General features: G+C 35.6%; 2 protein-coding genes across 2 annotated transcripts; both read right to left on the minus strand.

The window, feature by feature from the left end:
• Positions 1–1668: 1668 nt before the first annotated feature.
• LOC127845021 (CCN family member 2-like) lies at positions 1669–4414 on the minus strand. The gene is made up of 3 exons (XM_052375645.1): positions 4340–4414; positions 2611–2722; positions 1669–1828 (listed from the first exon to the last, which is right to left on the minus strand). The coding sequence occupies exons 1-3, from the start codon at positions 4398–4400 to the stop codon at positions 1702–1704; spliced, it is 300 nt and encodes a 99-aa protein (XP_052231605.1). The 5' UTR covers positions 4401–4414; the 3' UTR covers positions 1669–1701.
• Positions 4415–4499: 85 nt separating this feature from the next.
• LOC127845874 (putative tyrosinase-like protein tyr-3) lies at positions 4500–13897 on the minus strand. The gene is made up of 11 exons (XM_052377049.1): positions 13762–13897; positions 12669–12695; positions 11417–11527; positions 10706–10762; positions 9912–9962; positions 9663–9773; positions 7674–7838; positions 7469–7495; positions 5036–5104; positions 4786–4923; positions 4500–4644 (listed from the first exon to the last, which is right to left on the minus strand). Exons 1-11 carry the CDS (start codon positions 13844–13846, stop codon positions 4514–4516), a joined length of 972 nt encoding a protein of 323 aa, XP_052233009.1. The 5' UTR covers positions 13847–13897; the 3' UTR covers positions 4500–4513.
• Positions 13898–16652: the final 2755 nt, after the last annotated feature.

Raw genomic sequence — 16652 nt, forward strand, 5'->3', positions numbered from 1 at the left:
ATTCCCGACGCGCTTTGATGCGTTGCATCAATACTTATCGTGTATATATATGCAAAAAAAACGCGGAGGGTCGTAAACAATTAGTATGACTGACAACAATAATTCTGTCAGACCCTATCAGGGTTCGGCTTTATGTTTGAAAATTCTTGTTCATTGCTAGTTGCATGAAATGGACAAAAGAAACATGACGAATGGGGATTAAACATATTAGTAGCATCCACGTAAGGCAACAACCGTGAAAATACCACGATATGTGTAATTTGTCGATTTGAATTTAGTTATTTAAATATGTGAATTTATGGGGGTTATAACAAAATGTGAAACAAACATTATCACAAAAAATCGCATTTATCTAAAAGTTCCTTATATATTAACCGTTCCTTTAACTCAGTTTAAAAAAAGCCCAAACCCAGATCTTTATACAGTGATATGTAGACACTGTTTTAGCAATCTAAACTTTGTGGGAGTGGTTTATGTTTGTTTGGACTAAAATCATTAAAGTTCTGATACAGTAGCATTTAATTACGCTCGAAATTTCGAACCTTTACACGATTTTCTATTTGTGTTAAATGATGAAAGTGTAATACTTTTTTATCAAACGCATAAGAAATTCTGTCACAAAGTGTGAATTGCACTGTTCGTGTCCTTTTTCTGTAAGACTTTCAGTATAGTGAAACATTTTTTATTGAATTATAAATACAATGTATGTTAAATACCAAGTTATAAAAAAACGGCACTGCATCGTAGTCTAAGATGGAATATACTTGTAGAATGATGTACCTTACTTAACAAAACAATGCATTACCTTTCTTTTGTCTGACTGAATCTCTTATTTGTACCATTTATATTAGTATGCGGGGCCATTTTATCTTATCTTTGTTATCCATTTAATGTGTAAACGCTTCATGAGAAGTCATTAAATTATTAATTAAAACGTGAACTACGTTGAATAACTTTTGTTAATTTCAAAACATAATTTGCTTTGTGTGTTCACATGTCACTATAGTAAGGGAGGCGGAAAACGACAACGGGCGAGGCATGGTATGGTATTGCGCAAGGGGGGGTCAGAGGGTTAGGGTTTGGGTTAGTGTTAGGGGTCGGGTTAGGGTTTGGGTTAGCCTAAACCCAACCCTAACCCTAACCCGACCCCTAACCCTAACCATTATCCTAACCCTTTTTTTGGGGTTATCACCCCTGACCATGCCTCGCCCGTTGTAGCTTTCCGCCTCCCATATAGTAACTGTTGCACTGTATAACAATTCATATTGTTGTATTCTATTATATCGTAATATTGCTGCATTGTGTGAATGTTACCACAAGTCAATATAGGTTAGTGCGTGCTGTTTGTATCGATGTGTAATAAAACAAGCTGATAACAATAAACCATACTTCGCATGCACACAAAACGCGTAAATGAAGTGGACATAACTGAAAAAAGCAGCCTTCCGTAAAAAATGTCTTATGCATAGCCTACTTTATTCATGTGCAACCAAGTAGCTCATTAGTGTGCGTGTATGTCCGTGTGTGTGTGTTCTATACTGTAGTTTTCAGTATACTTTCATATTCATGTTAAACGTATAAATACGCGTCGGATATCACGTTAATATATAACTTTCTAATTGTGTATACACAGTCTATTTGAATTAATTGTAAAATGAAACAAAGGCATAGTTTCAATGTTTATTTCAGTTTGCTTTATTATTAGTTGGCAACGTATCCTCGCGGGTACTGGATGTTGAAGCCAGCAGGGCAGTTTGGTGTTGAACAGCACTTCCCAGCCGCTGGAGGGTTCAATGTGCACTGGGGTGGCAGGTCCCATGTCACGCACCTGCGACAGTGAATACAGTAGTTCAAGAATCAAATGTGTCGTGTTCTGAGAAAACTTTGCTTAATGCATGTGCGTAAAGTGTCATGCAATATTAGCCTGTGCAGTCCGCACAGGCTAATCAGGGACGACACTTTCCGCCTTAACTTCATTTTCGGTAAGGAGGAACTTCCTTGAAACTAAAAATACCATAAAAGTGAAAAGTGTCGTCCAAGATTAGCCTGTGCAGACTGCACAGGCTAAACTGGGAAGACTCTTAACGCACATGCATTTTGTCCAATTTTCTCATAACACGACTCATAAGTTCAGGAATCAAATATGTATAGGTGTCAGTGCCTGGTACATGCACACGATTATCAAACAATTCATTAACTGAAAATTTCTCATCAGCAATAACTATAGTTTCGTCACCTGGTATACGAGTAATGCGAATATGTATCACAGTTATGGAAATGTTACGAACGACCGAACTGGTATTTAAAAATAATTAACTACTCGTGTTGGGGTCCTCCTGCGGCTTTCTGGTCAACCGAAAGAATAATGTTGCAACCGCCATTGGAATTATACAAAATATACTTTCCATTGTAGAATATTCAATACAAACATCATGTTCACAAATCTTTATAGAAGCATATACATGATTAGACAAAAAACGTTTCCATTACCTAACCTGCAACCCTAATTTAACAGAAACGTGTATCCTTTGTACTTCTCAATACAAACATAAAAAACTTATAAATACGATAAAACAACACATAAAAGAAATCTTCATATAATGAGCATACAATTGTTGACACTGGTATTTCCCAGATGAACCATCCACGCATGTAAAGCTGAACTTGCAGGCGTCCCTCCAGGTCTGCCCTTGCGAATACATCTGACCATTGTAAACACAACCTGTAACAAACATACCAACTACTAGTGTTGAAACATTATCTAAAGCAGAATCACTAGATAACATACTATTTCCTGCCCTTGTGAATACACATGGCTATAGTAAACACAACCTGTAACAAACATACAAACTACTGGTGTTGAAACATGAATATGTGCTGTTTTGTTGAGTCTTTAAGGTATATCGATACCACGAAATATATCAAATTTAGAACAATTCAAATAATCGCATAAGAAACGTATTTAACAAACCAATAATAAAACAAAATTATATGTTGCATTGTTCAAAGCCGAATTACTATTTTTAATTAGCAATGCAAAATTATTGGTAAAAATAGTTTCCACATGGTTTGAAAATGAAATTAAATTTTTTGATCATTTGGTAAATAACTATGAGCTTTAACAGTTTCCTATGATGCATTTTTTGAAGTTTTTAATTTTCATCAAGCACAGTTTTTCCTGGCATGGTTAACGCAGTAAAGTCATTCAAGACAGGCAGTTAGTTTAATACTAATGGTACTTAAGAATGCATTCCCAGGTTCTACTGTATATTCTAGAATATTTCATAGGACCTATGCCAATTTATCTTTTTTCAAGATGAATTAAAAAATCTGCCTGTATGTAAATGTAAATGCTCGAATGAATTTATGTTAAAATAAAAGACTTGAATCGTATTTTCCATGCATTTTATTATAGCAAACACCAATGTTTTTTTTACAAAGACGACATGACACTATTACACGAGAAACTAACAGACATTATTAAGTATTTTCTGTCTTAAAGTATGATTAACATGATTAAGAAGAGAAGTATGTACCTTCAGCAAACTAAAGTGTGAAACATTATAATATGTTTTATATTTATGAATTTTTGACCAATTATTTTCCGGTGATAAACGATTTGGTGATCTCCCTTCTTAATCAATTTTCATCTTGGTGCATACTTATATTAATGAACCATTAATTGTAACGTTCCTTTGTCAGCCGAATGTTTAATAATAACTGTGAGATTAATTTAACTACACCAATTAAATGTTGAAGAGGCAATACCATACGCTTCGTTACATAATGATATTTTAATGAAATTACTGTTAAAACGAGCTATACAGAAGTAAATAAGGGAATTTTTTACATTGTTTTGCCACAATAAATTGAGTTGACTTTCGACGGAATTTTACCCTAACAATGAAATACGCGAGTGAGCTAATATTTACACTTTTTTATATTCCGTTTACGATATAGTCATAGGCGAAAACAAAGCGTGGAATAACAATATTTAGTCTGTACATATTGAACAGTTCTGGCAAACGCATTCAAAGCACCGAATTAGCTATTTAGTGTAATTCGGTCAAGTATTTGTCTTTGTCTGTTGTTTGAAACAGTTAAAATACGATAGGTTAAAAGTTTTTGTTTTAAAAAAAGTAAAATAAACCAGAATGAATTGGAACACACTTCTTTTCCTTTGAAAAGGTTGGATGGCAAATAGGCTTGTCCAACCCCACATCCATAATGACAAGAAAAATATTGATATCAACGTAAAAACATTAAGAAAGACTACTCAATCTTGAACAAATGATTTTTTGTTATAAATGCCTTTATCAAACTACAAAGTAAGGGTTACCGGATGATTGGCCGCGTATACCTCCTCCGCTGCCATCTCCAGTTGGGACAGATCCACCCATGGGGACAGATCCACCTCCAGTTACATTGGAAATATGTTAGCAAATAATTTGTTACTTTTTATGATAATTCGAATATTATATAATGTTAATCCCGTCGAAAATAGACTGTATGTTCACTTACAGCATTTGTGACAGAACGCTTGGCAGTTATCGGACACCCAAGCAGAATACGTTGGATCAGAGCACACACCGGCTCCATAGGCTGCACAGTTTGGCATTTTGTCGGAACAGGAAGAGGTGGACACTTACAAACAACCAAAATACCTTTAAATAACATTCATGCGTCAATACAGTCGCTAAATACTGATGTCGAAATCTGAATAAAAACTTAAATACGAAATTCAACACACGACGGTTTCAATACGAAATGCCACAATCTCTTTACTTTGCGGTTGTGAACCGCCAGAGCACATGTTGCATGTACGAGCACAGTTCTGCTGTGCATAGATCTGAGCGCCGCTATCGGTGTATATGTGTGTAGCGGAATTTAGCTGGGCACAGTTCGACGAAACGTCCGTGCAGCCTTTAACATAACGAAGTACGTTGTATAAAAAGTGATAACTGTGTGCATACATATAAAATCATAATGTATGATTTAGAATGGTTCGTCTTTTCTTAATATTTTTCCTAATTACCTCCAGTCATGCCTCCACTCACTGGCATTGTTCCGCTTGTAGGCATCATACCGATGGGCATGGGTCCAGCTGTTAATTTAAAGGGCGTTGATCAGTGTTGCAAAATTACTTTTTTTCAAACCATTGTCAAAAAATATATATATCTATTATATAGAATGTATATATGTTTTATGCAGACAAGCGAAATGATACTTTTAATAAGAGAACTGCTGAGAGTTTCAATTCGTAGATGGATAATTGTTACTCGTAATCGGTCCATAATTACACTTTTATGAGGACTTTAATCGATAATTTTGAAAACATCTCGTGTAATACCAAAACGTTTAAAGTACGCTTATAACTTAAACATGTCTTGTGGTAGCGGGTTTAATTTTACTTCAAAAGGTCTCGACTTAACTTAAAATATACATCATCGAATCCCAGTGACACAAACACGATAATTTCTGATCCAGCAAGCATGTAAAGTAAAAAGGGGCTACATTTCATGTTGGTTGATGATTAACTTAAAAACAAATTGATATTTTATTTGTTTAAATTGGTTTATCAGAAGTCAACAACTACACATTTAAACATACGTTAACAGAAAGTATATGAGTCGCGTTCTGAGAAAACTGGGCATAATGCATGTGCGTAAAGTGTCGTCCCAGATTAGCCTGTGCAGTCCGCACAGAATTATCAGGGACGACACTTTCTGCTTTTATGTTTTTTTTCGTTCAAAGGAAGTCTCTTCTACACGAAAATCCACTTAAGGCGGAAAGTGTCGTCCCTGATTAGCATTTAAGGACTGCACATGCTAATCTGGTACGACACTTAACGCACATGCATTAAACCCAGTTTTCTCAGAACGCGTCTTATATATATTGATCATGTGTTATGATTGTAATTATCAACATAAGACGCAATCTTATTTTTAACATGCAGTACACATCAAACAAACGTAGCTCGATGCGTGCGCAAATGAACTGTAAACCATCATTAAGCTTTGAACACATGTATATTACTTACGCTTAAAGTTTAAATAAAGCAAATAAGAGAATATTGTTTTAAAGCATCCATTTATTATATTTGAAGCATTTTGGTCAACATTAGCAGAGCCCGTTACGCATTTTACAACATACAAAAGCAAGCACAAATATTAAAATCCGAAGGCATTTAGCACGGAATGTAGTGTACCCATTGGAGGACATGATGGAAATTTTAATAATTTTAAAATAGTTGATTAAACAATCTCGCCTTCCATCGAACCACTATGGTATATAAGCAGTGTTTTTTTTTAAATAAAAAGCAAAGGCCGTGCTTACCTTCGATCAGTCACAATTTTATTTCAAAGATTTCATTTGTCCCCAGCACAAAAAGGAAAATTTAGTACAAAGTATATATCGCTTGACGCTTATAGAATCTGCCAGCTCACATATGGCAGAAAAATCTAAAATGACACAAATGACAGTAGAACCTACCACCACACAAATGACAATGAACAGGGCAATTTTCCTTAGCCCATGCCGCAAAGGTAGCACTGGTACAAATGTCCGGTGCATATTGGGCACAGGCCACTTTATCCACGCAGACGGATGGAGCGGGAGCAGCTTGCAAAGGCAGCACATTTTAAGGAAGCTTTACTCAGGCAATAATATGCAGTTTTATTTGTCAAACATTAAAAATGCTCGATGTATTTAATATAAATATTGACATACAAACAATCTTATTCATTAATTATCAATTGGTATTTCATATGTCAATGACACTACGTGTAAATACGCAATCAAAGTACTCCTCCCAACTTCAAAGTACATGTGAGTCGCGTTCTGAGAAAACTGGGCATAATGCATATGCGTAAAGTGTCATCCCATATTAGCCTGTGCAGTCCGCACAGGCTAATCAGTGACGAAACTTTCCGCTTGCATGACATTTTTCGTTTAAATAAAGTCTCTTCTTAGCAAAACTCCAATTTAGGCGGAAAGTGTCGTCCCTGATTAGCCTGTGTGGACTGCACAGACTAATCTGGGATGACACTTTACGCACATGCATTATGCCCAGTTTTCTCAGAACGCGATTCATATTATTACCATACGAAACAATACATTCTTTAATACATTTTTTACTTTAATTGAGCCTAATTAAACATGTTTTTATTTTAATATAACATTAGTTGTATTATGAACGTAATAGTATTAGGCTGAAACCCACCATGTCAATTCAAAAGCAATCGGCTAATAAATTAGAAAACCTTTTTGCATAATAAAAACATTAAAGCGAAGAGTTATACATTTGCTGGAATGTAGACAACAATAATTAGTTTCATTTAAGTTTAAATTATCACTACGTAATCCCTCAAAATATTGAAATACTCTTTATAATTGCAGTGGTAGAAGTTTTCGAGACCTTATCACTGCGATGAGTTTGATAGTTCTATATGTATTAAAAAGAGGTTACCTGTTGATCCCATTGTTCCTGTGGAACCTGAAATAGTTGTAAGAGACATCTTCCACGCATTCCACAATGTCACAGACAATTATATATCTGCAAATTTAACTACACTATACGCAGAAAATACGCAAAAAGATACATTAGTTATTTAACATTCGCTATCATCATTCGAAGAAGTTTATCATTCTGACAAGAACTTATGAGATCTCACCACAAAGGTGACAGAAATTTGCGCAGTTATCCTTGGCCCACTGTGCGTAAGTGGAACTCGTACACACATCGGCGGCGTATGAGGCGCAGTTGGGGAGTGTGTCCTGGCAAGTGTTAGGAAGGTTAGGAGCTGGAACTGGAACTAGATGGTTGGTATACCCAGCACCTGTACACATGAATGTTGTTATTATGAATCGCGTTCTGAGAAAACTGGGCATAATGCATATGAGCAAAGTGTCGTCCCAGATTAGCCTGTGCAGTCCACGACACTTTCCCCTTTTATGTCTTTTTTCTTAAAAATGAAGTATCTTCTTAGCAAAAAGCCAATTTAGACGTGGTCGTCCCTGATTAGTCTGTGCGGACTAACCGTGTGTTTGTTTTACACATGTTTTCAGTACTGCTAATTCAAATTAAAATAAAGATAACTTGGATTCTATGAACATACTGACGAATGTTGTATCTAAAAAGAACTTCAGTACAAGCCAACATTACTACATATGGCATTGTTATTTTGCCCACGTTGAAAATATTTATTTTCAAGTATTTAACTATCTCATCTGATATATGTTATTGTAACATTTATGAAATGTAAATTATTAACAACAACATGTCTATATATCCGATTTCTTTACACGCTCGGAAAAAGGCACATCAGATTACAAAAAACAGTTTCATTCAAATTAATGTTATGGTGCTTATTGTGAATTATAATGTCGTCCCATGTCGTCACGTGATTAATTATGAGAGTATTTCGATCAATAATTTTATCCAACAAAACCATGTCCGAATCATACTTTTTTCGCACACATGCAGAGTAGCCTATTCTATTCGACGCTTATTGTTATGGACCAATAGACCGCAGACACACACTAGGACTGCGCTTAGAACGTCAGCTGTTTCCTTAACCCATTTATGCCTAGTGGACTCTCCCATCCTTCTAAATTGGATCAATTTATTTCCAAAATTAGGGATGCCTATTATATTTATTTCTATATTTAGAACATTTCTTACAGAAATGCCTTAAAGCAAACAGTGCAGACCTTGATGAGACGCCGCATCACGCGGCGTCTCATCTGGGTCTACGCTGTTTGCCAAGGCCTTTTTCTAGACGCTTGGCATAAATGGGTTAACTCTTATATGTTTCAGTTAATTCCTGTCAAATTGCTTGCCTTACTGTTATTGCGTATTTTCTGTTAATTAAATCATTCATTTGTTAAGAATGAAATATTGAACTATAATTTGTTTTTAGTATTAGACTATCGGTATCTTATAAGAATTCTAAACATAGTGGATTTACAACACTGGAATGGGGAATTTGCATGTTTACCGACGACATGTCTGCGTTATTATTCAGAAAACACCTAAACGTAGGCGGGTCGAAGGATGGCAAAACTTCTTGTAGCATAGAGATGCAAATATTATGTTCGGAAACAATAAATGCATTTAGAATGCCATAAACATAAGTCGTTCAACTGCACGTGGATTTCGCGTTATGCTTTGATCGTTTGTCTATAAATACATACCGCATTATTTGTTCGCAACATATTATATATCTATATACTTGTATAGCAAATGACATGATTTTTAATGCAAATCTGTGTAAACCCACATGTTACTTAAAGAATAAGTATATGGGCATATATGGGCCGTGCTCTGTAAAAAGAGGGTTTAATGCATGTGCGCAAAGTGTCGTCCCAAATTAGCCGGTGCAGTCCACACAGGCTTATAAGGGACGAGTCTTCCCGCTTGTGTGATATTTTTCGTTTTAAGAAAGTACCTCCTCAGCAAAAATCCAGTTGTGGATTGCACTGGCTAATCTGTGAGGACACTTAACGCACATGCATTACACCTTTTTTCACAAAGCGCGGATCATATGTATGTCTGTGTTCCTATAGCTGATTATTTTACAATTTACAACCATCGGTTGTGTGGACATGCGAAACTCAAAATCCCCAAACGTCTGCATGTGTACATTTCGAAGGAATCTTACCACACTGGTTACAGAAGAGAGCACAGTTGTCGTGGACCCATTTATAGTAATCAGGATTCTTGCAGACGTTGGATGTGTAGGAGGCGCAGTTTGGGATAGCGTCCTGACAATCTGCAGCGATTGAAAAATACATCAGCCTATTTCGAAAAACGTTTAAATGACGTGTTCATGTATTTGTATTGAAACTATAACTTTTGATAATTCATTATTTACTACGTTTCGTTATTGTTTTTGTAACCAGTAACTTACTTCCTCCACCTCCCATTTGCGGTGCATTAGTGGCAAAAACCAGATTGAATCCTGAAACGTAGATATATAATATAGACTAAGAGTGTATTATACTAGTATATAAAGGCTCTTTACTAAAGCAGTATCTTACGCAAGGTGTTCGCATACACAGTTTAACCCATTCATGCCTAGCGTCTAGAAAAAAGGCCTTGGCAAACAGCGTATACCCAGATGAGACGCCGCATGATGAATTTAAGTAATAAATATTTTAAATATATAAATAAATATACTAGACATCTCTTATTTTGAAGAGTCCACTATGCATAAATGGGTTAACTGGTTTCGTTAAGTTCAAAAGGTCTAAACGGATACCCGATCAATAGTTCCACAACCTTGCGGGATTTTCAATATTCAAGATCAATGTTTAATGTTTTTTACCCATTTGTGCCTAGTGAACTCTCCCATCCTTCTCAATTGGATCAATTTATTTCCAAAATTAGGGATGTCTAGTATATTTATTTCTAAATTTAGAATATTTCTTACAGAAAATCCTTTCAGCAAACAGCGCAGATCCTGATGAGACGCCGCACCATGCGGCGTCTCATCTGGGTCTACGCTGTTTGCCAAGGCCTTTTTTCTAGACGCTAGGCATAAATGGGTTAATCTTTCGGACTCGTGGATACAAGAAGAACGATAATTTGAAAGTGAAACTCTGAGCAAGAAGGTAATAGTGTTTAACCATCACTACAAATAACCATACATATGGAGTCTAACACATATTGTATCGTTCTATATAGGAGATGAAGGTATAATGCCTGATGTGGTTTGGGGAGCTGGGAGCATGCCTCCACCACTGACTCCTCCTACACCACCTGAAGTAAGAGGAGACGGCATTGTGTTTTTTCGTGTTTATCTTAAACATTATGTATGTATGTATATTCAATTTAATGTATGTTAAAAAATAATTAACAGTAGTGGCGGGATATGAATTGACCTGAAATAATAAATTGTAGACCATGATAAGGAAATAAATGGCGGGTCAAAACGTATTATACTATTATAAGGTGCAAACGTTGTTTTTCTTTAGAAAATTATGACCCTCCAATGGTACTCTATAGTGTGAACTGGTCCACCATATTATATTATCATCATCACTGTCTTCACTCATGGCTATTTATAGTTTTAATTGATCTGTATCTTTCAGCTTTTGTAGGCCTTTTATCATTCATTTACGATGATAAGTGTCACCTTTCTGGTCAACATTATTATCAACGTAGGGTACCAATCTAATCAAGTACAAATGAGCCGTGTTCTGACAAAACTGAGCTTAATGCATCCCAGATTAGCCTGTGCAGTCCGCACAGCTTAATCAGGGACTTCACTTTCCGCCTAAATTGGATTTTTGCTAAGAAGAGACTAAATTTAATCGGAAAATGTCATAAAAGCGAAAAGTGTCTTCCCTGATAAGCCTGTGCGGACTGACAGAAGGATGGGAGAGTCCACTATGCATAAATGGGTTAACTCACAGTAGGCGCAGCAGTTCTCGGCTACCCATTTGGAGTAGTCAGGAATACTGCACACGGACTTCGTATAGCTTGCACAGTTGATGAGTATGTCGCCTTGGCACGTGGCTGAACCTGCAGGTATGGAGCTATCGGTGACATGTAGAAAACATGAGGACTTAAATACCGAACATGTAGGAAGCACTTTATGCGCGTTGAAGCATGCCATATCAAAGCGTGTACATTTATGTACATGACCGTACTCCAAAGCAAAGTTGCTTAGGTAGTTAGTTGTGTTTGTTTTTTCATAAAAGCGGTCTGTTCGGCAATGCAATAAGTTTGATTGTTTTTTGCATTCCAAAGGACGATGCGTTCATACATGCAAAATACACACTTTTTTGTTCCTTTGATAAATCAGAATTAAAAAAATATTTTATTTTGGTCAAAATGACTTGGCCACGCGCCCAATACCTGTGTGAAGGAAAACATTATATAAAAAGTGTAGCTGCACAGGAAGCGGGTTAAGTGGCGTGTCCGTATGTGTGGAATGTCGAGTGTCGTGATTATCGGTTAACACTTTATACATAGAAACCATTTCACTTAATTAATATTTTTATGGTACGTTCAATACAATATTATTTGTTCATAAAGTCGGAAAACAAATGCATGAACAAATGTTTATGTAATATTCTGGATCGTATAAGTAAGTTGAACGAAAAAAATTGTCCCCAAATGCCGAATCTGTTTTGCATTTCTAATAATCACTCCGTGTTTGTTGTTATCTTTGGCATTCATTAATGCGTACTTCTTAATTTAGATTTTAATTGCCTATTAACCAAGAGTGATACTTTGCATGAACATAGTTCCGTGATAAACAATATTTAAGCGAATGCATAAACTTGTTTTAACTAACATTTACAACCCTATAACATGTAAACAGCTAGCTAATGTCAGTATCTGACATGGTTCCCATTAGACAAAAACAACTTACGGGCTACTTGTCGTCGCTCTTCTATACACAATCGCCATTTAACAGCGTGTTCCCGATGTTCCATCATTAACATTTCGATTGTGGATAATGTCAATTCTAGATAAATACTACAACTCCAAAGCTACAAGATGGTGCGTGCATCCAGCTGATGCAATAAATCTTTCGCAATCAAACGATGAACATGTGTGTTATAGCCACCTTAACAATTTCTGAAATAATAATACAAAACTATATAATTTATTATGTTATTATAATCGGTGGAAATTAAATAGAACCGTTACTCACCCCCTTGTGAAAAGGACAGGGTAAACTCTGTAAAATAAAATATTCAATTGTATTATGACACGGCTTCTTTTATTACTATTCATATTTTTATATAATACTTGAAGTAATTGTATAACAAATTATACGTTGCCGTTTAAGTTCTTAATAAACATTTTGGCTCACATAGAAAGTAAACTTATCTCATGTTGAGGCAAACAACTTATTAAATGGATATGTAACATCAAAATGTCAAGAAAACAGCTAATCTGGGACTGATCGTTGACGAGAAGGTCACGCGAGCTGTGTATCATTTTATATCTTCAAATTTTATCCAGCATTTGTAAAAATATTACAAGATGTGTACATTTCCAGAAAGGAAATTCATCTGCGCTGAATAAGACCAAATTCATGGAAATCGCTGCACAATTGATAGAGTTATGGCTGTTCAAAGCGATGCACCTTGTTTTCGGGTGTTTTTGCGTTAAATACTTTATTAAATATATATACTTGATAGTGAAAATTGTTTTGTCTTTTTAGAAAAGTTGATTTTTCGTTTTAAGTTGATTATTTTTCATTTAAAATCATGTTTTTACGAATTAATACCATAGCCACACGCTAACCACGTGTGATCGTTGCCATTGAAACTTGTTTGAGTACTTTCCTTCAACTATAGCAAATATTTGTACAACATCATGTTAATTAAACCATTTTATCCGTGACTCTGTTTTATTATGCATAAAGAACGACCAATTTATAAACGCCAGTATATGAACACCACTATATAAAGCTTATTTTCATTCATGATTTAGAAATTCCTGTTAAAAATGTCTTCGACATTCTTCGAATAATCCTCAAACGCGAACGACCTGGCAATATTTGATTGCGCATCGTTTGTGCCAGACTTTGCACATACGGTACCAGGTAATTAAGAAAAGAGATCTCACGCCGAAACGAATTATCAGACAGACGAATATGCTGTGTGGAAAAAAAACGTATTTCGGGAAGACGCTGAAAAAAAACGAAAAAAGGGTGACTTATATGCGCATGAAAAAAAAATCATTTTACTGTTAACGTTGGTTAACTTCGTAGCATAACGATTGAATAAAATGCTCACCTCTTTTCTTCCTCGCCTCTCGAATCTTGCTCTGTCCTGCCAGAGCAATGCCCACGCAGAGAGCTATTATAAACACCGTCCGCATAGTTCAACAGTCCTCCCGAAACAAAAGGACCACCGTTAAAGACATGAGGGGTCGGATCTTCAGACGTTCTATATAAAGTAACTGTTGGAGAATATAGAGCGCTGTTGCATGATAATGAGTAGAAAGATAAGAAATAGGAGTGAGTGTGTCACCTTATCGGTGTTCTGCACGATCAATATTAGGTGTCGCGTTCTGAGAAAACTGTGCATAATGCCTGTGCGTAAAGTGTCGTCCCAGATTAGCCTGTGCAGTCCGCACAGGCTAATCAGGGACTACACTTTTCGCTTTCATGGTATTTTTCGTTTAAAGGAAGTCTTTTCTACACGAAACTCCAATTAAGGCGGAAAGTGTCGTCCCTGATTATGCTAGGCGGACTGCAAAGGCTTATCTGGGACGACACTTAACGCACATGCATTATGCCCAGTTTTCTCAGAACGCGACCTTTAGGATATTAAATGTGATTTGTTCATGGGAAAAATAAACATACGAGCATATATTTCAAGCAATGACATCTGTTATTTTCGTTATTTTTGATTATTCAAGACAATTGTAAAAAAAATTATAAAATAACTATACATCATAGTTTGCAAGAAAGCATGTTTGCGGCAACTTTGATGCAACTTTGCTGTAAATTAACAAGAACAGTTTGCAGGAGGCCTATTTTTTCGGTAAGGGTATAGGCCCATATGAACCTTGCAACACAATTTAAATGTCATACAAAAATATCGTTGCTTAAAATGTCTTAAGTATTAATACTCTGTATGATCATATAATAATACGAATGATAAAGTGAAGCCGAGTTCAACCATCTTGATCCATAAGAGAGTACTGGATTAACGGAGCAATTTGAGGGTAACATCGGCTTAAAACAGGGTTGTTTGGCTTCGCCGAAATTGTTTACATTTTTCATAAACGAACTAATAACGTACCTAAAAAATAAAGGCACACATGGGATTCAGCTTAAACCGTGTGATATTGAAATTTTCAGCCTTATGTTCGCTGACGACGTCGCACTTCTGGCCGACACAGTAGTTGGCCTACAAAGACAACTGCACCTACTTTATGATTTTTGTACCGATTTTTATTTAGCTGTAAATATCAGTAAAACTAAAGTTGTAGTTTTTAAGAACGGCGGTGGCCTAGCAACAAATGAGAAATGGTACTATAACGGTAATTTGTTGCCCGTGGAACAGACATTCACTTATGTCGGTGTATCGTTTTCTTCGTCCTTGTCGCTCACTCATATGGCTGAAGCAAATTGTATTAAAGGTAAACGGGCAATAAACAGTATTCTATCATCTATGTCCAATTATGGCCAACTGCCAAATTCAATTTTCTTTAAACTATTTGACTCAAAAGTTGTGCCAATTTTACTATACGGGTGTGAATTGTGGGGTTTCAAAACCAGAGATTGTATAGAACAAATACAACGTTATGCTTGTAAAAGATATGCATGCTTAAATGAAAAAACACCAAACTCTGTCACACTTGGCGATTGTGGTCGTTACCCGTTATTTATTAACGCGCAGATAAGGTGTTTAAAATTCTGGCTTAAAATACTAAAAATGCCTGACTCCAGATATGTACGAAAATGTTACGATTATTTGGTTGATACTAAGGTCCATCTAGCTGTGAATTGGGCAACAGAAATTAAACGTTTATTGCATGAAAATGGATTTGGATACGTTTGGAACAACGGTCATGTACCACACTTAAGCACTTTCTTAAACGAATTTACGATACGGCTCAGAGACCAATACATCCAATCATGGAGAGAAACTATTAACCATTCACCAAAACTGAGTGTGTATAAAAATATAAAGTCATCGTACAGTCATGAAAGGTACCTTGACATTCTATGTATAAGAAAATACAGGCATTGTTATTCACAATTTAGATCAGGTTACCATGAACTTGAAATAGAAAAGGGCCGGTATTCTTATATTTCAATACATGAAAGAATTTGTAAAGTTTGTAACTCAAAACAAGTTGAAACGGAATATCATTTTGTTTTTATCTGTCCAATGTTTAAGGATCTAAGGGCACGATTTATTCCGCGAAAATTTCTTTTAAATCCCAATGTAATGGAATTGCATATATTAATGTCAAGTCGAAATGAAACTTATATTAAGGATCTAGCATCGTATATTTACCTTGCATTTGTAAGACGTAAGGAGTTACTTACGTTGTAGGGAAGCTACTTATCCTTTACTACCTTTTTCAATATGTTAAACCTATACCATTTCATGCTTGATGATGTTATGTGCACACGTGCTTTTGTATATATATATATATATATATATATATATATATATATATATATATATATAATTATGTTCTATAACTGTGTCAGGGGCCGGCGGCCTGCATATCACAATAAACCTTTGTTGTTGTTGTTGTTGAGTTTAAAGCTACAAAATCGGTCCCATAACATGTAAACAGCCGTTTTAAAATATTACTTAAAGAGGGATGAGTAATTCCAGAAACAAATGAGATTTAAAAATAAAAACGTTGGCTTTTAATTAAGTATGTATTGAAGCCATTCATTCAGTAAAACCATCGCATACGAAGATATTTAAGGAATATAACCAACCATTTTAATTGAATTATTCAGCTAACAAAGTGCTATAGTATTGATGTGTATAACAGCTTCAGATAACACACAAAAAGTTTAAATGCAGAAAATGACTTGTCACATAACGGACAAGTAAACACATTATATTAATAAAGGCGGAGTCTATATCTCATATATTTGATAAGTTATTGTGACTGATGATTCAGAATTTGAAAAGTAATTGCGACAATA

Source organism: Dreissena polymorpha, chromosome 9 (assembly GCF_020536995.1).
Source record: "Dreissena polymorpha isolate Duluth1 chromosome 9, UMN_Dpol_1.0, whole genome shotgun sequence".
Lineage (NCBI taxonomy): Eukaryota > Metazoa > Mollusca > Bivalvia > Myida > Dreissenidae > Dreissena > Dreissena polymorpha.